Source organism: Lepidochelys kempii, chromosome 1 (genome assembly GCF_965140265.1).
Source record: "Lepidochelys kempii isolate rLepKem1 chromosome 1, rLepKem1.hap2, whole genome shotgun sequence".
Classification (NCBI taxonomy): Eukaryota; Metazoa; Chordata; order Testudines; family Cheloniidae; genus Lepidochelys; species Lepidochelys kempii.
Window position 1 is genome coordinate 112119976 of NC_133256.1, and position 23185 is coordinate 112143160.

General features: G+C 43.2%; 1 protein-coding gene across 1 annotated transcript in view; it reads left to right on the forward strand.

Annotated features, from left to right (window-relative positions):
- The window catches only part of EDAR (ectodysplasin A receptor), a 70133-nt gene that overhangs the window by 34651 nt on the left and 12297 nt on the right, over positions 1-23185 (forward strand). Inside the window, exons 4-5 of the mRNA XM_073327446.1 lie at positions 7889-7974; positions 22129-22215. Of these exons, the coding sequence (XP_073183547.1) occupies positions 7889-7974; positions 22129-22215 (173 nt within the window). The remainder of the gene's footprint in view (positions 1-7888; positions 7975-22128; positions 22216-23185) is intronic.

Sequence of the window (23185 nt, forward strand, 5' to 3'; positions counted from 1 at the left end):
AACTCTTGGGTGAATGCCATCTGGTCCTGGTGACTTGTTCCTCAATTAATTCCAAAACCTCCTCTAGTGACACTTCAATCTGTGACAATTCCTCTGGTTTGTCACCTACAAAAGACGGCTCAGATTTGGGAATCTCCCTAACATCCTCAGCCGTGAAGACTGAAACAAAGAATTCATTTAGTTTCTCTGTAATGACTTTATCGTCTTTAAGTGCTCCTTTTGTATCTCGATCGTCCAGGGACCCGACTGGTTGTTTAGCAGGCTTCCTGATGTACTTAAAAAAACATTGTTATTACCTTTTGAGTTTTTAGCTAGCTGTTCTTCAAACTCCTTTTTGGCTTTTGTTATTACATTTTTTACATTTAATTTGGCAGTGTTTATGCTCCTCTCTATTTACCTCACTAGGATTTGACTTCCACTTTTTAAAAGATGCCTTTTTATCTCTCACTGCTTCTTTTACATGGTTGTTAAGCCATGGAGGCTCTTTTTTAGTTCTTTTACTGTGTTTTTTAATTTGGGGTATACATTTAAGTTGAGCCTCTATTATGGTGTCTTTGAAAAGTGTCCATGCAGCTTGCAGGGATTTCACTCTAGTCACTGTACCTTTTAATTTCTGTTTAACTAACCTCCTCATTTTTGCATAGTTCCCCTTTCTAAAATTAAATGCCACAGAGTTGGGCTGTTGAGGTGTTCTTCCCACCACAGGAATGTTAAATGTTGTTATATTATGGTCACTATTTCCAAGCGGTCCTGTTATAGTTACCTCTTGGACCAGATCCTGCGCTCCACTCAGGACTAAATCAAGAATTGCCTCTCCTCTTGTGGGTTCCTGTACCAGCTTCTCCAAGAAGCAGTCATTTAAAGTATCAAGAAATTTTGTCTCTGCATTTTGTCCTGAGGTGACATGTACCCAGTCAATATGGGATAATTGAAATCCCCCATTATTATTGATTTTTTTATTTTGATAGCCTCTCTAATGTCCCTTAGCATTTCATCGTCACTATCACTGTCCTGGTCAGTTGGTCGATAATAGATCCCTACTGTTATATTCTTATTAGAGCATGGAATTACTATCCATAGAGATTCTATGGAACATGTGGATTCATTTAAGATTTTTATTTCATTTGATTCTACATTTTCTTTCACATATAGTGCCACTTCTCTCCCCCCCCCCCCCCCGCCGACCTGTTCTGTCCTTCTGATATATTTTGTACCCCAGAATGATTGTGTCCCATTGATTGTCCTCACTCCACAGATTTCTGTGATGCCGAATATATCAATATCCTCCTTTAACACGAGGCACTCTAGTTCACCCATCTTATTATTTAGACTTCTAGCATTTGTGTACAAGCACTTTAAAAACTTGTCACTGTTTATTTGTCTCCCCTTTTCTGATGTGTCAGATTCTTCATGTGAATGTTTCTCGTCTGATCTGGCCCATACTTTATTCTCTTCCATCCTCTCCTCCTGACTAAAACCTAGAGAATCTCTATCAATAGACTCTCCTCTAAGAGAAGTCTCTGTCTGATCCATGTGCTCCTCTGCAGCAATCGGCTTTCCCCCATCTCTTAGAGTATGTCTACACTACGAAATTAGGTCGAATTTATAGAAGTCGTTTTTTAGAAATCGGTTTTATATATTCGAGTGTGTGTGTCCCCACAGAAAATGCTCTAAGTGCATTAAGTGCATTAATTGGGCGGAATCCTTCCACAGTACCGAGGCTAGAGTCGACTTCCGGAGTGTTGCACTGTGGGTAGCTATCCCACATATCCCGCAGTCTCCGCTGCCCATTGGAATTATGGGTTGAGATCCCAATGCCTGATGGGGCTAAAACATTGTTGCGGGTGGTTCTGGGTACACATCGTCAGGCCCCTGTTCCCTCCCTCCCTCTGTGAAAGCAAGGGCAGACAATCGTTTTGCGCCTTTTTTCCTGAGTTACCTGTGCAGACGCCATACCATGGCAAGCATGGAGCCCGCTCGGGTAACCGTCACCATATGTCTCCTGGGTGCTGGCAGACATGGTACTGCATTGCTACACAGCAGCATCAACCCATTGCCTTGTGGCAGCAGACGGTACAGTATGACTGGTAGCCATCATCATCATGTCCGAGGTGCTCCTGGCCACGTCGGCCAGGAGTGCCTGGGCAGATATGGGCTCAGGGACTAAATTTGGAGTGACTTGACCAGGTCATTCTCTTTAGTCCTGCAGTCGGTCCTATTGAACCGTCTTATGGTGAGCAGGCAGGCGATACGGATTGCTAGCAGTCTTACTGTACCATCTTCTGCCAGGCAGGCAAGAGATGAGGATGGCTAGCAGTCCTACTGCACTGTCTGCTGCCAGCCAAAGATGTAAAAGATAGATGGAGTGGATCAAAACAAGAAATAGACCAGATTTGTTTTGTACTCATTTGCTTCCCCCCCTCCCCCGTCTAGGGGACTCATTCCTCTAGGTCACACTGCAGTCACTCACAGAGAAGGTGCAGCGAGGTAAATCTAGCCATGTATCAGTCAGAGGCCAGACCAACCTGCTTGTTCCAATAAGAACAATTACTTAGGTGCACCATTTCTTATTGGAACCCTCTGTGAAGTACTGCCTGAAATACTCATTGATGTAAAGCCACCCCCTTTGTTGATTTTAATTCCCTGTAAGCCAACCCTGTAAGCCATGTCGTCAGTCGCCCCTCCTTCCGTCAGAGCAACGGCAGACAATCATTCCGCGCCTTTTTTCTGTGTGGACGCCATACCAAGGCAAGCATAGAGACTGCTCAGCTCACTTTGGCAATTAGGAGCACATTAAACATTATCCAGCATTATCCAGCAGTATATGCAGCACCAGAACCTGGCAGAGCAATACCGGGCGAGGAGGCGACGTCAGCGCGGTCACGTGAGTGATCAGGACATGGACACAGATTTCTCTGAAAGCATGGGCCCTGCCAATGCATGCATCATGGTACTAGTGGAGCAGGTTCATGCTGTGGAACGCCGATTCTGGGCTCGGGAAACAAGCACAGACTGGTGGGACCGCATAGTGTTGCAGGTCTGGGATGATTCCCAGTGGCTGCGAAACTTTCGCATGAGTAAGGGCACTTTCATGGAACTTTGTGACTTGCTTTCCCCTGCCCTGAAGCGCATGAATACCAAGATGAGAGCAGCCCTCACAGTTGAGAAGCGAGTGGCGATAGCCCTGTGGAACTATCTGTGGCCTTGCAACACCAGACCGTTACCGGTCAGGTGGGAATCAATTTGGGGTGGGCAAATCTACTGTAGGGGCTGCTTGGATGCAAGTAGCCCACGCAATCAAAGATCTGCTGAAATCAAGGGTAGTGACGCTGGGAAATGTGCAGGTCATAGTGGATGGCTTTGCTGCAATGGGATTCCCTAACTGTGGTGGGGCCATAGACGGAACCCATATCCCTATCTTGGCACCGGAGCACCAAGCCGCCGAGTACATAAACCGCAAGGGGTACTTTTCAATAGTGCTGCAAGCTCTGGTGGATCACAAGGGACATTTCACCAACATCAACGTGGGATGGCCGGGAAAGGTACATGACGCTCGCATCTTCAGGAACTCTGGTCTGTTGCAAAAGCTGCAGGAAGGGACTTTATTCCCAGATCAGAAAATAAGTGTTGGGGATGTTGAAATGCCTATATGTATCCTTGGGGACCCAGCCTACCCCTTAATGCCATGGCTCATGAAGCCGTACACAGGCAGCCTGGACAGTAGTCAGGAGCTGTTCAACTACAGGCTGAGCAAGTGCAGAATGGTGGTAGAATGTGCATTTGGACGTTTAAAGGCGCGCTGGTGCCGTTTACTGACTCGGTTAGACCTCAGCGAAACCAATATTCCCACTGTTATTACTGCTTGCTGTGCGCTCCACAATATCTGTGAGAGTAAGGGGGAGACGTTTATGGCGGGGTGGGAGGTTGAGGCAAATCGCCTGGCCGCTGGTTACACACAGCCAGACACCAGGGCAGTTAGAAGAGCACAGGAGGGCGCGGTATGCATCAGAGAAGCTTTGGAAACCAGTTTCATGACTGGCCAGGCTACGGTGTGAAAGTTCTGTTTGTTTCTCCTTGATGAACCCCCCCCCTTTGGTTCACTCTACTTCCCTGTAAGCTAACCACCCTCCCCTCCTCCCTTCGATCACCGCTTTCAGAGGCAATAAAGTCATTGTTGCTTCACATTCATGCATTCTTTATTCATTCATCACACAAATAGGGGGATGACTACCAAGGTAGCCCAGGAGGGGTGGTGGAGGAGGGAAGGAAAATGCCACACAGCACTTTAAGCACAGCACTTTAAAAGTTTACAACTTTAAAATTTATTGAATGCCAGCCTTCTGTTTTTTGGGGCAATCCTCTGTGGTGGAGTGGCTGGTTGGCCGGAGGCCCCCCTACCGTGTTCTTGGGCGTCTGGGTGTGGAGGCTATGGAACTTGGGGAGGAGGGCGGTTGGTTACAGAGGGGCTGCAGTGGCAGTCTGTGCTCCAGCTGCCTTTGCTGCAGCTCAACCATACACTGGAGCATACTGGTTTGGTCCTCCAGCAGCCTCAGCATTGAATCCTGCCTCCTCTCATCACGCTGCCGCCACATTTGAGCTTCAGCCCTGTCTTCAGCCCACCACTTACTCTCTTCAGCCCGCCACCTCTCCTCCCAGTCATTTTGTGCTTTCCTGCACTCTGACATTATTTGCCTCCACGCATTCGTCTGTGCTCTGTCAGTGTGGGAGGACAGCATGAGCTCAGAGAACACTTCATCACGAGTGCATTTTTTTTTCTTTCTAATCTTCACTAGCCTCTGGGAAGGAGAAGATCCTGTGATCATTGAAACACATGCAGCTGGTGGAGAAAAAAAAGAGACAGTGGTATTTAAAAAGACACATTTTATAAAACAGTGGCTACACTCTTTCAGGGTAAACCTTGCTGTTAACATTACATACATAGCACATGTGCTTTCGTTACAAGGTTGCATTTTGCCTCTTCCCACCGCGTGGCACCACCTCAACCTTCCCCCCTCCCCGTGGCTAACAGCGGGGAACATTTCTGTTCAGCCACAGGCAAACAGCCCAGCAGGAATGGGCTCCTCTGAGTGTCCCCTGAAGAAAAGCACCCTATTTCTTCTATTTCTATTTTTAAGCATCATGGTGACCATGAATGATATCTCACTCTCCTGAGGATAACATAGAGAGATAAAGAACGGATGTTGTTTGAACACCAACAAACATACACTGCAATGCTTTGTTGTACAATGATTCCCGAGTACGTGTTACTGGCCTGGAGTGGTACAGTGTTCTACCATGGGGGACACAATAAGGCTGCCCTCCCAAGAAACCTTTTGCAAAGGCTTTGGGAGTATGTCCATGAGAGCCGCGAATGCCAGGGCAAATAAATCCTTTCACATGCTTGCTTTTAAACCATGTATAGTATTTTTAAAGGTACACTCACCGGAGGTCCCTTCTCTGCCTGCCGGGTCCAGGAGGCAGCCTTGGGTGGGTTCGGGGGGTACTGGCTCCAGGTCCAGGGTGAGAAACAGTTCCTGGCTGTCGGGAAAACCGGTTTCTCCACTTGCTTGCTGTGAGCTATCTACAACCTCATCATCATCTTCTTCTTCGTCCCCAAAACCTGTTTCCGTATTGCCTCCATCTCCATTGAAGGAGTCAAACAACACGGCTGGGGTAGTGGTGGCTGAACCCCCTAAAATGGCATGCAGCTCATCATAGAAGTGGCATGTTTGGGGCTCTGACCCGGAGCGGCCGTTCGCCTCTCTGGTTTTCTGGTAGGCTTGCCTCAGCTCCTTCAGTTTCATGCGGCACTGCTTCGGGTCCCTGTTATGGCCTCTGTCCTTCATGCCCTGGGAGATTTTGACAAAGGTTTTGGCATTTCGAAAACTGGAACGGAGTTCTGGTAGCACGGATTCCTCTCCCCATACAGCGATCAGATCCCGTACCTCCCGTTCAATCCATGCTGGAGCTCTTTTGCGATTCTGGGACTCCATCATGGTCACCTGTGCTGATGAGCTCTGCATGGTCACCTGTGCTGATGAGCTCTGCATGGTCACCTGCAGCTTGCCACGCTGGCCAAACAGGAAATGAGATTCAAAAGTTCGTGGTTCTTTTCCTGTCTACCTGGCCAGTGCATCTGAGTTGAGAGTGCTGTCCAGAGCGGTCACAATGGAGCACTCTGGGATAGCTCCCGGAGGCCAATACCGTTGAATTGTGTCCACAGTACCCCAAATTCGACCCAGCAAGGCCGATTTAAGCGCTAATCCACTTGTCAGGGGTGGAGTAAAGAAATTGATTTTAAGGGCCCTTTAAGTCGAAATAAAGGGCTTCATCATGTGGATGAAGGTTTACATCGATTTAACGCTGCTAAATTTGACCTAAAGTCCTAGTGTAGACCAGGGCTGAGTTTAAAAACTGCTCTGCAACCTTTTTAATATTAAATGCCAGCAGTCTGGATCCACTTTGGTTTAGGTGGAGCCCATCCTTCCTGTATAGGCTCCCCCATCCCAAAAGTTTCCCCAGTTCCTAATAAATCTAAACCCCTTCTCCCTACACCATCGTCTCATCCACACATTGAGACTCTGAATCTCTGCCTGCCTGCCTGGCCCTGCGCGTGGCACTGGAAGCATTTCTGAGAATGCCACCATAGAGGTCCTGAGTCTCTTTCCTAGCAGCCTAAATTTGGCCTCCAGGACGTCTCTTCTACCCTTCCCTATGTCATTGGTACCTACATGTACCACAACCACCGGCTCCTCCCCTGCACTACGCATAAGTCTATCTAGATGCCTTGAGAGATCTGCAACCTTCGCACCAAGCAGGCAAGTCATCATATGGTTCTCCCGGTCATCACAGACTCAGCTATCTGTGTTTCTAATGATCGAATCTCCCATTACTAACACCTGCCTTTTCCTATTGACTGGAGTTCTCTCCCCTGGAGAGGTAACCTCAGTGAGAGAGGATACCCCAACATCATCTGGAAGGAGGGTCCCAACGATGCGAATGTTTCCCTCTGCTCCCGTTAACTGTTCTCCTTCACTGGGCCTTTCATCCTCCTTAACAGTGCAGGTGCTGTCAGACCAGAGGTGGGACAAATCTACAGTGTCCCAGAAAGCCTCATCAGCATACCTCTCTGACTTCCTTAGCTCCTCCAGTTCTGCCACCCTGGCCTCCAAAGCCCGTACACTGGCTCTGAGGGCCAGGAGTTCCTTGCACCAGATGCACACATATGCCACCTGCTCACAGGGCAGGTAATCATACATGCTACACTGAGAGCAATAAACAGGATAGCCCTCACTCTGCTGCTGGGCTTCTGCCTGCAAACTTTCCTACAGCTACCTAAGTTAATGATAGGGGTTTTGTTTAAATCAAGAAGTTTTGTTTATAGTTTAGTTTAAAGGTTTTAAAGAATGGCAAGTGTACCTCGCCCCTTTCCACTCCCCTTCCAAACTCCCTGTTAGCAGTCCCTGGTTACTTGCTCACTGCTTTATAAAGCCCTGTTCTTCTTGATAGCCCTGCCCACAACTAAGGCTCAGCCAATGAACAGAGGCTTCTAGATTTCATACCTTGTTTAGAAGCTCACAGCTTCCAACTGCTGGCCACAGCACACGATCCTTCAAACAAAAACAGACAGACAAACACAAGCTCAGCACACAGCAAGTAACCCCCAAACACAAACACACACTACAGACAGCACTTACCCCAAGGGTCCCATATTTGTTCCTCCTTCACCTGGAGAGCTCCCTCTCAAAACTCCCTGTTAGCAGTCCCTGGTTGCTTGCTAAAGTTTTAAAAAGCGATTTTATCTTAGAGTAATTGCTTTCTGCTCAACTGTACTCAACTGTGATGGATGCACTGATGTTGTTTTGCCTTGTCTTACCCTTTATTGCAGTTACTACATGTTGGAAAACAGACCCAGGAACATCTATGGCATGGTTTGCTACTCATGCTTGTTGGCACCTCCTAACACCAAGGAATGTAAGTGTTCCTTAGTTTCTGTGTATTTCATTCAGTTTTGACTTGAATTCAGCTGGAAGTTTCATATGCAGCTCAGTATTGTGCTGGTGCCTATGCCAGTCAAAAATCAGAGTCAGCCCTCAGGAAAGCTAGATCTGCTTCCAGCAAGATCACACTGCAAATTAAACAAGAAATTCAGGGAAATTAGAACTTTTGATTTTAGGTCCTATTCTGTCATGTGATGTTTTTCCCATCTCCAAATATACTCATATGTGATCAATTACCCTTCTTTAACTGGCTGCTCTCTAGACGTTCAATGTCTTAAGGACTATCTAGTGTCCAGGTTTCTCTGAGGCTGCTGTACTGGGAGATAAGCAACACTGGAATTCTAATGACTTGAAAGTTCCAATTAACCACTTCTCTGCTATGCTGGGTCCCTGCCCCTCCATTAAGAAAGGAAAAAGCGGGGGGGGGGGGGAGGTCTCCAAAGAAGACTGGGGTGAGAGAAAGAATGACATACAGCTGGCAAGATGTTTCAGCAGGGAGAGCAAGGCTGGCAGCTGAAGAAAAGTGGATGAGGATGGGACTCTTTTGGAGATCAAACTAGGAAGGAGAAAAGGTCTTATTTAATAAGAGCAGAAAGGGTGGGCTCAGGAGGAAGGATGAAGTCCTGCTAGCAGTGGGAGGAAACTAGGGAAGGGATGGAAGCCAAGACTACTTGTCTCCTGTTCCTAAGTTTACACATTCCTGGCAAGAACAACTAATTTTTAGGTTAAAGGTTAAGGTTAAAACTGGAAAGAAAGATATCCCTAACCATCATCTCATTAGTTTGCTATAAAGCAGCAGTTGTCTTCTAAGCACACAGCCTCACACTCTGGTCACTGTGAGACAACCAAAATATGGGACATCTTCCTCTAGGTCCAGGTAAAAGAGCATCTTGCCTTTTCATGCTCTTTTTCAGTCACAAGGTGGGAGGGCTGACGATAGAATTTGAACTTGTTTAAGAAGCTGCTGAACTCTCATTTGTTAATTGCAAAAAGAGAGAGACTGTACTCCAGTGGCACTTGCTAATCATCATGTTGAACTGGGCCAATGGTTGATTCATCCCTGCTCATGGGAAGAAGAGAGAGATAGTCACCGACAACTCCCCACTGTAGTTAAAGCTTCTGGGAGCCCGATCTCCTCTTTCTGTGGGGGATGAAGAAGGAGGTGGTGGGATTAGAAAGTCTCTGTGGGTGGGAGTGAAGGGAATGGAGCTTCTCTCAGCTAACCCAGGAAAGAAGAGATGTGGGGAGGAACAGAGGAGAGCCCCAGCCAGCAGCCAAGGGAGTGGGCAGAGAGCTTTTTTCCCCCCTACAAGCAGATAAGAATGAGGCCTGCTCGTACATCTTTCTATTTTTTACAAGTCCATCAAACGCACAAGTATCGCAATATCGGATCTGTATGATATAAGGGCTGGGATTGTCAAACAGCTACCAAACTGTTCAGATGTCTCTGTGGCAATTAGCTAACAGATGATCACTGATACACAGCAAACAAAACAAGTTGCAGGTTTACAATACTTTTTGGCCTTTGTTTCAAGAGGTGGGGTTACTTCGAAGAACTGTACACTTGTGACTGCTAGGCACGGCCATTTCCGCTTACCACCACCAATCACTGCAGCTGCACTCCCATCTTCTGCTCGCATTTGTCCTACATAAACCATGGAGAAGGGATCAGGTTGAGCTAGTAGACATGACATCCTGAATTGTGATGGGTGTGAGCACATGCTCAAGAGTTTTGTAAATTGGAGGCTGAATCATACCAAACATGTAAGATATGGAATGTCTGGCAAGGAGCCATGAGAGGGGCTTATGGCTATTGCCTACTTCAAAAAGGCAACTTCTGTTTTTTATAGGGTATTTGGCAGGTACAATATAAACACGTCTAATTCTTTGAGAAAAGTATATTACACGGCTTTTTGACCACATTCATTCTGAATTTGCCAAAGGCACCAATAAATGGGTAGAATACACATTATCTTTGGGAGTAGTTTAGGCAAGCACATTAATCTACTAAGAAATCAAATGGGCTGTAGGAGAAAATAGCAATCTAAATCAGAGTGCACATCAGTACTTCAATCAATTCCAGTAAAACCAAACATTTGACTACACATTGAAAAGTATTTAACAATTTCTGGAAAAAAAATTGAATCCAGGTTGCTTGCGGCGGATCCCTCTAGGCATTAACACCAGAGAATTTGTTTTATTAGGTACAGAATTCTAGATACTGTTGTGAGATTGGTGCTTTATAATAAATAATAATTTGCAAATAAAATGTAAAAGCCCTTTCCTTTGGGATCTCTTGAAGAGCTCAGTCACTGAGTCAAGCAGCATAAAATCCAATAACAGCAAATGATCAGAAAGAAAACATCTTTATCCTAAATTACAGTGAAATCAAATGGTCTCAACCAGCGTGCAAAGATACTATACAGTTATTGATGCCTAATTGTATAATCTTTCCAATAATACAACTTCCTGCTCTGATTGGTTGTGGGTACAAGTTGCAGAACTACAGTACTGTACTATGAGTATGCACTGTCTTCATTCTGATTTACTACTATGGTACTTCTGCTATGATTGGCTCCTGTACTCTGATGTTTCATGTTGTGTGCCAGCAACAGAAATAGTGCCTCCATTTCTCGCTCCCTTCAGCTAACAAACTGGAGAACTGGTCTGAGTTTAAAAGGGTGAAATTCAATAAAGACAAGTGCAAAGTAATTCACTTAGGAAAGAGAAAAATTAAATGCACAACTACAAAATGGGGAATAACCAGGTAGGTGGTGGTACGGCTGAAGAGGATCAGGGGATTAGAGGTGATCGCAAATTGAATATGAGTCAACAATGTGATGCCGTTGGAAAAAATGATTGTATCAATCTGGGGTGTATTAACAGGAGAGCTGTATATGAGACACGGGACATAACTGTCTCTATCTACTTGGCCCTAGGGAGGCCTCAGCAGAAGTACTGTGTCCAGTTCTGGGTACCGCATTTTAGGAAAGATGTGGACAAATTGGAGAGAGTCCAGAGGGGAGCAACAAAAATGATAAATTGTTTAGAAAACCTGAGTTCAGAGGAAAGGTTAAAAAAAAACAACTGGGTATGTTTAGTCTTGAGAAAAGGAGAGAGAGAGGGAAGACCTGATAACAGTTTTCAAATACTTAAGGGCTGCTCTAAAGAGGACTGTGATCAATAGTTCTCCATGTCCACTGAAGGTACAAGTAGTAGTAATGGGCTTAATTTGCAGCAAGGGAGATTTAGGTTAGCTATTATGAAAAACTTTCTAACTATAAGTGTAGGTAAGCTCTGGAATAGGCTTTGAAGGGATGTTGTGGAATCTCCATCACAGGAGGTTTTTAAGAACAGTGGTCAGTGATGGTCTAGGTTTACTTGGTCTTGCCTCAGCACAGGGGGCTGGACTTCATGACTTCTCAAGGTCTCTTCCAGCCCTACATTCCTATGATTCTAGGACATCAAAAAAGGCTATGGTTTACATGAAGAAAGAAACAGGATAGTGTAAAAAACTCTACAGCAAATGGAATTGCCAGAATATTTTAAATCTTTTTACTTATTTCCCTTTGTCCTCTCAACTGTCTCCCATCTTTTCCTCTCAGAAAGGTTTGTGTTGTCAGAATAGCTGCCATATGTCAAACAGTAGGAAAATTCCCTCCAGATTCAGTTTTTAAACACACACGCACACGCACACACGCACACGCACGTACATCAGTGGACAAAAGACTTGCTGATCTATAGAGAAAGAAGGGACTGGGGAAAGTAGAAGAATGAAGTGATCAAAAAAAAAGGGAGGGAGGGAGGAAAAAGCCAAAACAATTGACTTTTTAGAAATTTTACTTTCAGAAGTTTGGCAGCCCATTTTATCTATGTTTTTCCTCACATAAAATAATAAATCAGTAATGTAATAAAGAGGTTACTTACCAGTGTTGTTCTTCCAGGGCGCCACCTCTGCCTAGTCACTCTTGTGGGATTAGCGACTCCCGGCGTTAAACTGTAGAATCTTCTTGCCAGCAGTAAATGTTAGAGCTGCTCATTTCTCCCTCCTCCAAACCTCATGGAGGATTCTGAGGATAACATGAGGGGAAATGTGCCCAAGAGCTTTCAGTTCCTTCCCTAATGTCAGAATTCTTTTCCTGAGACTCCAAAGAAGCAGGGAAGGTGGCTGGGGAGTGTGACTATGTAGAGGTGACTCTCATAGAAGAGCTACTTAAAAGTAACCTCTCTTCCTTCAAGTGGCCTCTCCTTATTCCTACTTGTGAGAGATTAGCGAGCAGTACAACCCACTAGGAAGGTTGGCTGAGATGTAGTAGGTGAACAAGGACTGCAAAACTCCCAAAATGAGCATTAGCTCTGGATGTCAGTCAAGAAAGTGCTGGAAGTGACCTCACTTTCGCTCTCCCAGATCAGATCTCAGATAAGCATCGGATTCAAGTACATACAGCTCTTTGACTAAGAACATTGCAAATCCTATGAAGACAGAAGGCCTACAATGGATGCTGCCTTCAAATTAGTTGCATGTCTGTTTCGATATATCCAGGTGAATGAACACCTGGCAAAACATAACAAAGGTGTAAAGGAGACTTGGTAAAATACAGAGAAATTAGTGGCCTGTATTAGATGAAAACAGAGATACTGTGGAAATGGGGATGAGGATGCTGACTAAATCATGCTTCTTATATGGCTACAGTTTGTAGAATATTGGCCAGTATCTCATTAAGTCATAGAATCTCAAGGTTGGAAGGGACCTCAGGAGGTCATCTAGTCCAACTCCCTGCTCAAAGTAGGACCAATCCCCAATTTTTGTCCCAAATCCCTAAATGGCCCCCTCAAGGATTGAGCTCATGACCCTGGGTTTAGCAGGTCAATGTGCAAACCACTGAGCTATCGCTCCCCCCCTCCCATAGACTGCAGCTATCGTTATGAGGGATATCTGCCCAGCTATGTGTTACAGATACTAACTAGATCAGAGGCCACAAGACCTTTGGGAAACAAGACTCTGACCCCAAAGCAACTGAGATACACATATAAGAAAGAATATTCCAGGGGCAGCTAATAAATACATCCACTTGCAGTACTCACAGCACAATCAGGTGCATTGTGCCAAAAATGTGGATTTTTTTAAAGCAGCCATGACAGCAGATCAGTCAAAAAATCATTCCTTCTAATCTCCCCCTCCCCCCCGCTCACATGCTGAAAGAAGTGGTATTAATCAACCTATGTAGTTTTTTAAACCTAACACACCTGGACTAATGGTCTGACAATTTAATTTTTTAAAAGAGATACTAAAGTAATTTTTTCATTATCAGAGTGAGGCTAACATCTGGAAACATCCCTTTTGTTGTTGGTGCATTCTTAGAACTTTAAAACAACCAAACAGATGAGAATTTTAATGTAGTACAAAATAATTTATTAAAAGGCTGAGGGCTTTGTATGTCATGTTCCAATCAGAAGATCACTTTTATAGCTGTGTTTTAAAAACCCTGAATTCTGGGCCTTTAGCTGAAATGCTTAAAACACTTAACACAGAAAAACTCCTTACAGTACTAGTAATACTATATAAAAAGAAAAAAATATATAAAAATTATTTGTAACTCTCCGTTCTTTGTAATATCACCATTTTCTTTCCTTGCCAGTTCTGTCCTTTTGTATTTGATCATTCCCTCCCCCCACATTGCTCCCTTGCCCCACCCATTTCTTCCTTGTGTCCAGTGATGCTTACAAATGAATAGCCTTGTTAGCTGGAACTGACAAACTTATTTTCTTCACTTCTTTGACCTTAGAGCACCCAATTCCTCTTACCACGCAGAATGGAAGAGATGTCTAGGGAAATGCTAGGTTGTTCACTAGGTGGAGTAGCCCAGCTCTCATTCCCTTGAGGTTTGGCAACATGAAGACAAGAGTTTGAGGTTACGTCAGGGTATATTAGCCTCAGCCTCATTTCTTATTCTAGACAAAACCTCAGAGGGAGGGATTCGAGGGCCAACAAAAAAGAATGCCTGCTCAGTCACCTGAAGCCTGAGGATCTATGGGAAAACTTTGTTCCAACTATGGAGATCTTGTGTCATCCTTTGAGAGGGCCTGCCTCTCCATGCTGCCTGTGGAACACCAGCTCCTAGTCTCACAACTCATTCAGAAACCATGATGCCATGTTTTTTTCACATGAGCGACAGTGGGAAATTCTAGGGAGTTGCCACAGCTTTGCCCCCTTTCAGTCTTGCAAGTCTGCCCCAAAACCAGTAGAACCCCAACATCATGCCACTCACGTAGAAGGGCTTCCAAGGTCTCATAGCAAGACTAGGAGATTAATGTCATTTTGGGTCCATTCTCCTCCATCTCACATTTTTTGGAGCCATTATAGTAGAATTTCAGCTCTTTTTATCCCTTTCATGTTGCACAGCAAAAGAGATGTTAGACTCCACATACAGAGTTTAATTCACAGAGCAGAAACCTATAAATTATAGGTGCCACATAATAATTACAACAGTTATAAAATCCAAAATCAAAATACAACACATGCAAGTGAAGTGCCAAACCAAGGCCACATAGCCTAGAATAATCATCACCTCCGCTCCCTCCAGAGAGCACTGTCACAGGGTGCACTTACCGCTCATAGCGCCTCTTCCCAGCCGTCCTGGGGATTAGCTCTGCCAGACGTTGTGCCCTCCTCAGGTGGTGTCTCTTCTGTCATCCTATCAACCCCTCTCACTCCAGGAACTGCAGCGTCCCTTTCATGACCCGGCCTGCTCCCTTGACATGGCTCCCCCTTCCGGGGGGGTGTCACAAAATCTTTCCAGAACAAATCATCCCAGGCAGTACACTGTCCTTGGCCTGGCCTGTGCCATGTCCCCAGTGACTGGTAAGGGACCCCAGGCACCCTCTACTCCAGGTTCCAGCTCAGGGTCCTTCCAGTCAGCAGCCAAGGTCTGCACTCCTATTCCTTGGTGCTTTCCCCTGAGCCTCTGCCGACTTTCCTGGATTCCCTCCTCTTTGGGTTTGCCAGCCTCCCAACTCCCTCCTCCCAAGGAGTAACTGTGGACTACCCTTTATAGTACCAACACACCTCCCGTCACCCAGGGAGCAACTGAAGATTTCCTCCCTGCAGCCCCTTTCTGCTCTCAGCTCCTGGGCTTTATACAGGCCTTTCCTTTTCCTGCCCAGCTAAGCCTCATTTAATCAACCCCTGCTCCCTGACTCCTCCTCCACATACAGCCTAAGGAGTTAATTGGCTCAGCTTGCCACCTTCACTCCTCCTGAGCTTGTGTAGGGTAGGACACCCCATCACAGCCACCTAATCAAAGACACAAGAGAAAAATGGTGTTGCTACTTGAAGGGGTAGCAGAGAGAACACAACAGCACAAAAAGTATCCTTTTGTGTGTTTTAACACCAGTGGCTACTTACAAGTTTGGCAAGAGCTAATGTAAAAGTTTGGCTGTATATCGCCAAATTATTACAGGTTTAAAAGGCTCAAATTTGGGAGCTAAATTATTTCACAGTGGGCATGATCTCGTGACGGCTGAAGCCAACGGGAGTTCTTACACTGATTTCAATAAGCACTAGGTTAGGCCCCCAGTATCTCTTTGGCTGTATTTCTGGAAATGATACCATTATTGCACACCTCACAAATGCCATTTTTACTATTCAGCAATCTTCTCCAATTTAAGGTGAAATTCTATTGCCTGGGAGATTCTTCCTCTTAGTTAGTGATTTCAGTGTGTGGTTATGCAACGTTTCCAAATCTGACAGGCTAATATTAGGCACCTAAATAAATGGACTGATTTCAACAGATGCTGCAGCTCCCATTTGGGAATTGCACCTCTAAAAGACCATGCATATAGGTGCCTAAATATGAAGTCACACTTTGAAAATTCTGGCCTGTGTTTACCAGATAGCTAGTCCTATCCTTAGGACTAGATTTACACTTGTAGTCTTGGTTCAAGGTGCCTTGCTCAGGGCCAGTTACAGATTTCACACCTTCGTTGCCTTTCACCAGTCTAGATTTCAGTCCAACCCATATTCTGGGTTACCATTATTTTTTTTCCATTTTGTCTTACTTCTGCTCCCCTCACAGCCCCTGCACGAGCTGTTCAGAAGGCAGTACGTTTCTAATGAGTATACATTGCCATTCATTCCCCTGGCAGAGTTTTACAGACAATTTTAAATACACACTATTTACAGAGTTGCTGTGACACTGCCAGGTACTGTAAAGGCACATATTTTTACACTGTGTATGAAGTATACTGTGAAAAAGCTGTGACAACCTAGTTGGTGTTCACCTAGAGCAGTGTGCTTCAAGAACACCTAAGAAGTTACACACCAGCATGGTGTCCTGCCAGCTTTGCTGCTGCTGACACTTCTATCCCAGTAGTAGGGCCCCCTGGGACTGGCCAGCAGAAGGAGGAGCTGCCATTCTCTCACCACCACTCCAAATAGCTGCACTGAGGAGAAAAGGGGTCATCTGATCTTTGCTGCTGAGTACCACCATGCCCAGCCCATACATTGCATGGATCCTTTTGACTGGCCTCTAGAGGCATAGATTTTGGTTAGCGTTACGAGGGGAAATCTTTGGAAGGGAGGGGAGACAAGATGATGATGAAAAGGGAAGAGCAGGTGAGTGGAACTTAGGAAAGGAAAGTGAAGTAGCAGGAGAAAATATTAGGGCAACAGGTAGGAGAAAAGCAGGTAGGAATAGGGAGGCAGAGGATAACAAATAGGGAGACAGAAAACTGGAGGAAGAAATATATGGCATGAATGGATAGTGTGGAGATCTGAGAGAAAGCAATGAGGAGAGAGAGACACAGAGAAAAGGAGAGAATTTGATGGAGATGGTCACTAGATACAGGAAAAGAAGGAATTATATGGGGAGGGAATAAAAGAGGCAGAACACAGAAAGGGGAGTGAAGGAAAGGGAGGTGGGAGACAGAAAAGAGAAGGAAAACAAACAGATAAACCCACAACTTCAAGACTGGTCACTGGCATTGATGTTTTATTCACGTTCATCCAAGTTCGTGTTTTAGGGGCGATATTCAGAATGTGCCTTATTATACATTTTAAATATTGCCCAACTTTTTTTCTTTTCAATCTGCACATCCATGAGGACTTCCAAAACCAGACTGTATTCAGTTCAAATACATGTAATAACTTTTAAAGTCCGTGCAGGATATTCCTCCTAATACAGTTCATTTCAGTATCCACCGCTTCACTAAACAAAGAAAAATAATAATAAATGTGTTTTTCCATTTGTACATCGCATTGCACCAGCTTTTATGAAAAGCCATATATATTATCTGGGCAACATGTCCACAAACCTCCCCCTGTGCCTGCCACCCAACGAGTGCAGTAGTGTTCTTTATTGTGAATTGGGCTTGCTAAGTACAAATAATTGTAATAGTCCTGCTGCGCACAGAAGAACTGTTCTTTAAAAGGAAAGAAAGCAAAAAAGTTACTTTAATACACAGCACCTAATCTGCATTATGGACAAATGACTGGCTACATAGTGATTTAAAAGTGAAAGCTGCTTCTGAGTTACAAAAGCACATTCAAATGTGAAAACAAATGCAATTATTCTCTTAAAACAATCAAAATTATTTTTAAAACATTTTTGAAAAATAAGGCTGAAGGCAGAGTCTGAGTCCAGAGAAAACTTTGATGGCCAAATTATAATCTTCCTAAATAACAAGGTTTATAATGGAAAAGCTAACAAACCCTTAACGATATAGCACTGCTAGCGGGTGTCTTTGTTACATTCCAATGGTATTACACACGGGTGCCTAAGAATGTAAAATACACTGCCCTACAATATGGCCAGAATAGAGTGATTTCCATATGTGGTGCTGCGTGCACTTAGAATTTCTCTGCCTGAACGATGTCTAAATCTTGAGAGATAATGTAAGTGACAGCATCTGCATTGGAACCAGCGTTAGGAATGTGGTCTGTGGATACAAACTAGACTTTCATAGTCTTGATGTATTGTTGGGTGGGAAAAGAGTGAAAGCTAATAAGGGTTTCCCCCCCCCTTTTATCCATCGAAAGCTGACAAAAGCTGGCAGCATATTTAACAAAAGACCTTCAAAACCTGGCAGTTTTCACTTCACCTTTCAATGCAGGTGCATTATTTGGCATATTCTTCAAAACCACATCCAAAGTAAAATCTTAGCTCATAATAAAATCTGCCAAATTATTAAATTTGATATCAGGCTTAAAATGGGTGTGATTACTAACACTTACATAAGTATATTTGAAAGACAACTCTGTTGTAGCATCAGAGTGGAGTTCGTGATGACATTTACTACAAAAAAACCCAATCGATCCCATTCCTAGGTAATCATAGGAAAATTCTTGTTCAATCATTCTGATCCTACATGTACTGAACTTTGAGCCTGAGAACAGACTCCGAGAATGGAAGACTCCTTGACATGCTGCTGTAGAACAGGGTAGGGTATCTATCTCTCAGTTTGAAGTAAGAAAGTAATGGTGTGAAGTACAGAAATTGCTCTCTCTAATAGCATCTCTTGGTCCTATATTTGGGCAATCGTGTTCTACACCCTGACTGTTCCTCCTGTTCATGGAGGAATGACAAACTGTTAACAATATAAGAGTGGCTGAAAGCCTGATCAAGCAAAACAGAAACAGTTGAATTAATACATGCTTGAACTCAACTAAAAAAAGAGGGACGAGCTAGAGCTTGTTGGATTATCTAAAAGCAGACAAAGCAGCATATTATTTGCCTGTGTTACTTGAACTTCAGGGTAAGAATAGCTATTTTTGACTTGTTGCAGCCTGGAAGAATTGTATGGCATCACAATTGTTTTCAGCCCATTCCATAGGCTGAACATTGATTTAAGTACCCCACTATCAAACTGTGATGAAGAAATAAATAGATAAAGATCACAGAAGGTAACATTCAGTTCTGTGCAAAGAACTAGCACAATGGTAGAGAAATTCAGGGATTATTTATCCTTAATCTCCATTTCATATAGAAACTAATTTCATTTTTATATTTTGAATGGTCTAACAGCAAAGGGTGTTTTAATGGCTTATACCTAACTTCTCTTTGGACCAGATCTGTCACAGAGAAGTGACCAGAGGTCAAAGTAGAAATGGGTGCTCATTCTGCAGCTTTAGAAATTTAGGGGAGGGGGGAATTAAAGAAAAAAATAGACTAAATAGCAAATAAAGACTTCCTTTTTGGGAGCTATTTCGTACTATGGAATATAGTTTTCCAAGAAACATGGTAAAAGAGCCACATCTGAGATATTTAGCTAGATTTGATAGAGCACTACAACATAAAGGGACCAATCCTGCACTGGTAGGCAGCTAGATTAGGTCACCTACTACGCAGTGTTGTTGTAGCTGTGTCGGTCCCAGGATATCAGACAGACAAGGTGGGTGAGGTAATATCTTTTATTGGACCAATGTCTGTTGATGAGAGAGACAACCTTGAAGAAGAACTCTGTGTAAGCTTGTCTCTCTCAGCGAGCAGATCGAGGGACGTGATCGTCCCCCTCTATTCGACATTGGTGAGGCCTCATCTGGAGTACTGTGTCCAGTTTTGGGCCCCACACTACAAGAAGGATGTGGATAAATTGGAGAGAGTCCAGCGAAGGGCAACAAAAATGATTAGGGGTCTGGAACACATGACTTATGAGGAGAGGCTGAGGGAACTGGGATTGTTTAGTCTGCGGGAGAGAAGAATGAGGGGGGATTTGATAGCTGCTTTCAACTACCTGAGAGGTAGTTCCAGAGAGGATGGTTCTAGACTATTCACAGTGGTGGAAGAGGACAGGACAAGGACTAATGGTCTCAAGTTGCAGTGGCGGAGGTTTAGGTTGGATATTAGGAAAAACTTTTTCACTAGGAGGGTGGTGAAACACTGGAATGCGTTGCCTAGGGAGGTGGTGGAATCTCCTTCCTTAGAAGTTTTTAAGGTCAGGCTTGACAAAGCCCTGGCTGGGATGATTTAATTGGGTATGGGTCCTGCTTTTGAGCAGGGGGTTGGACTAGATGACCTCCTGAGGTCCCTTCCAACCCTGATATTCTATGATTCTATGATTCTCTAGGTGACTTAGTGGATCTTTTCCATCTGTAACTTCTATGAGTCAAACCCTAAAGTCCTTTTTCAGGCAAAACTCTTATTTAAACAAATGGGAAACTGAGTCAATGAAAGTTTTGCCTAAGTAAGGAATGATTAAGGACTATTGGACTTGGTTCTATTATTTATTCATCGTAATTCACAAGAATACCATGAACAGAACGGGGTTCTTAGTCATCAGTCCGGTTGCTAAGTTTTCTGCAAACTAAGGGCTGTCTTCCAATATACACATTTTAAAGATTAAACAGATGTAATTATTTTATCTACATAGCACTGAAAGTGCCTGTGTTAACATACCAATATATTTAAAATTCTATAGAAATAAATGCTGTTTCAATTTAAAAAAGGAAAGTGTAATAAATAATATTTATTTCCTTCCATGCCAACAAATGAGGTTTGGAAGGTGTTTTGCCATTGTTATAGGAAAAAAATCTTTTTAAGTCATCTACACTGTATTCTGTGTGCCAAGTTAAGAGTATGTGTTTATCATTCCAAACACACAGTCACATTTTATATTGGGTAATATTTTTGCATTTTCTAAAAAACATTTTTGTTTATTTAAAGATCATGTATATTTCTCTTCTTCATAGGCCATGAGACATTTTTCATACCCTACCAGACAACTTAATTTCCTGTCAACCTTAAGTGATGGGCCAAGACCCGAAATTCCGTACCACATTTCCCAGAACAGCAGAATAGCATTAGTCATTTTTCAGTTGTGGTGTGAATTTGCCAGACTAGGTCTTTGATGATTATACTATCCCCATGCTCCCACAAACACAGACTAGCTGTACAGTACTTTTAGTCTTAGAAGGATTAACTCACTAATACTTGCCTTTTGCTACACAAGGTAAATGTGAAGAATTCGTGATTTTTATCATTTTGCTTGACGAAGACTACATTGCACCTTAGAATAGTTCAAAAACTTTTCAGTGTTTGCATTTGCAGACTTCTTTAAAAGTTCTTGCAGGAGTGATAAGAATGGTCTTTTCTAACCTTAATTTCTAATTCCTGTTTTGGAATCTTATTACAGTGAGATACTCAGAGTATTCCTAGCTTCCGGCTTAGTTCCCACTGTTTCTGTCTTTGCCTAGAGTCAAAAGAAGCTTGCAGGATTGGTATTTTGCGCCAGTTTCTGACCTGATTTTCCATTCTGAAAACATAGCACTTGTATTGCATCACAGCTGAATTTTAAAAAATTACTATTGGTTTTTTGAAATCAACCATAGAAATCTGGCAGGGAAAAGAACCTATTAAGTTATCCTATCCATCTCTCTCTGTCATTGCTAATTGTTTTCTACAATAGATGTAAGGGCTTTGTCTTATAACAATGGTGATTTATAGTTTTTTCTAGATGATGGATTCTAGCTGGCAGGATCATATGAAGCATGTTGTCCTGCCAGGCTGCAAAAAATATGTATACTCCCTATGCAGTTTCACCAAGAGGAAGGCATTCTGCAGTATCGTTTATCATCTTCCCTAGAGTCTCCACTGGAAAAATGTAGCTTTAAATATTAATCAAGGCTCTATGGAAATCTCACTGATGGAGGCTGCCTGAGAGAGGCACTCATTTGATGAATCTCCTAGATGACCTTCCTGTGTTGTGGGTTGCACTGGCTAGCTCCAGACTCCATAATGGAGCGGGGTTGTGAGTGACTTGCGTCACTTTGACTCACTCTTGGCAGATATTCTGCTCCCAGTTCACACGAGGGGAACCTATTGAGCAAATCTGACCCTGTGTATATCATAAAACATTTTATCTTTATACAGATTAATAAACCAGTCAGTGGGGGTTTGAAAATTCCCTCAAGTCCTATGCAAAAATATATATTAAATACATTTTTCAAAATGCCAGAAATGTTGCAGATTGTTGACATTACGGAAAATAAAAGTGGCTCTGTGGATTATTTTTTAATGAATGGGAAATTCAGTGAAACTAAGTGAGTGCTCTGCTTACTATGACTAGGTCAAGACATGGCTGAAACTTCACAAGGTAAGCAGGGAAATTTATGGCAATTTTGTTACTATTGCAGGTGCTGGCATGACCTCTGGTGTTTCAGCCATTTTCCCAAGTACCTCTGGCACAAACACGCTCTCGCCTTTTCAGCATTCACACAAAGGTAAGAAAAGCTTCCCCAGGTTTATTCAGCAGCTATTTCTTCAGAATACAGTATCAGCTGGTATAATGTACTGTTGAACTGAAAACACCTCTTGTAAAATTACTTTGCACTATTTTCCCACATTTGAAGAATCACTAAAAATAATAATAATTTACAATGATTTCTTATTCCTGGATTAATCAATACTATTACTTCAGTGGAGATGGACTTAAAATGGACTTCAACTGAGTTGTACTGATTTATGCCGACAATTAATTTAGCTCATTATTTCTAGCAACAAGGAAATGTTATTATGCCCCAGCAGAGCCTGGCCAGAAATGTGAAAATAATTTAACATAACTATGTGGCCATTCTCTTTTTGGACTAAACAAACAGTTCTACAATATTATTTTTGGTTTTTCAAAAATACATGAAAATAAGAACACTGTATACATAGTGGGGGGCGGGAAACAACTAATAAAAAATTATCAAAGCTGACCATTGTGTGTCTGTTTTTGTGATGTAGGAAGCCATGTTTCCAGACATTTTATGTCTCATTTTTAATTCAGATTCCCACACTCTTTGAAGTATTTATAATTTTCTATAACTCTACATGGCTTTTTAGATCCTAGCTTATTGCCTCTGATTTTCATCTCTGATGTTACCTACCTGATTCTAAATTCATCTTCTGTCAATGCTATGTGCGAAATCTGTGTTAGAAAAGCAAGTATAACAGTTTTTTTGCGGATTGTGGCTCGATCTTCTCCCTTTTCTTACCTCTCTTTTGAGGACATTAAAAACCCCTTGAAGCAAAATGACATCAACATGATCAAACACTCCTTCTGAAGCATGGAGACTATATGTTAAAATATTCAGATGCTGTTTCTGAAGTAAGGACGGATGTAGTTACCCCTATGATGAATTTATTTCATGAATGAGCTCCAGACATTGAGAGAAATATATTAAGTCAGCTTTTAAGTTATTTATTATC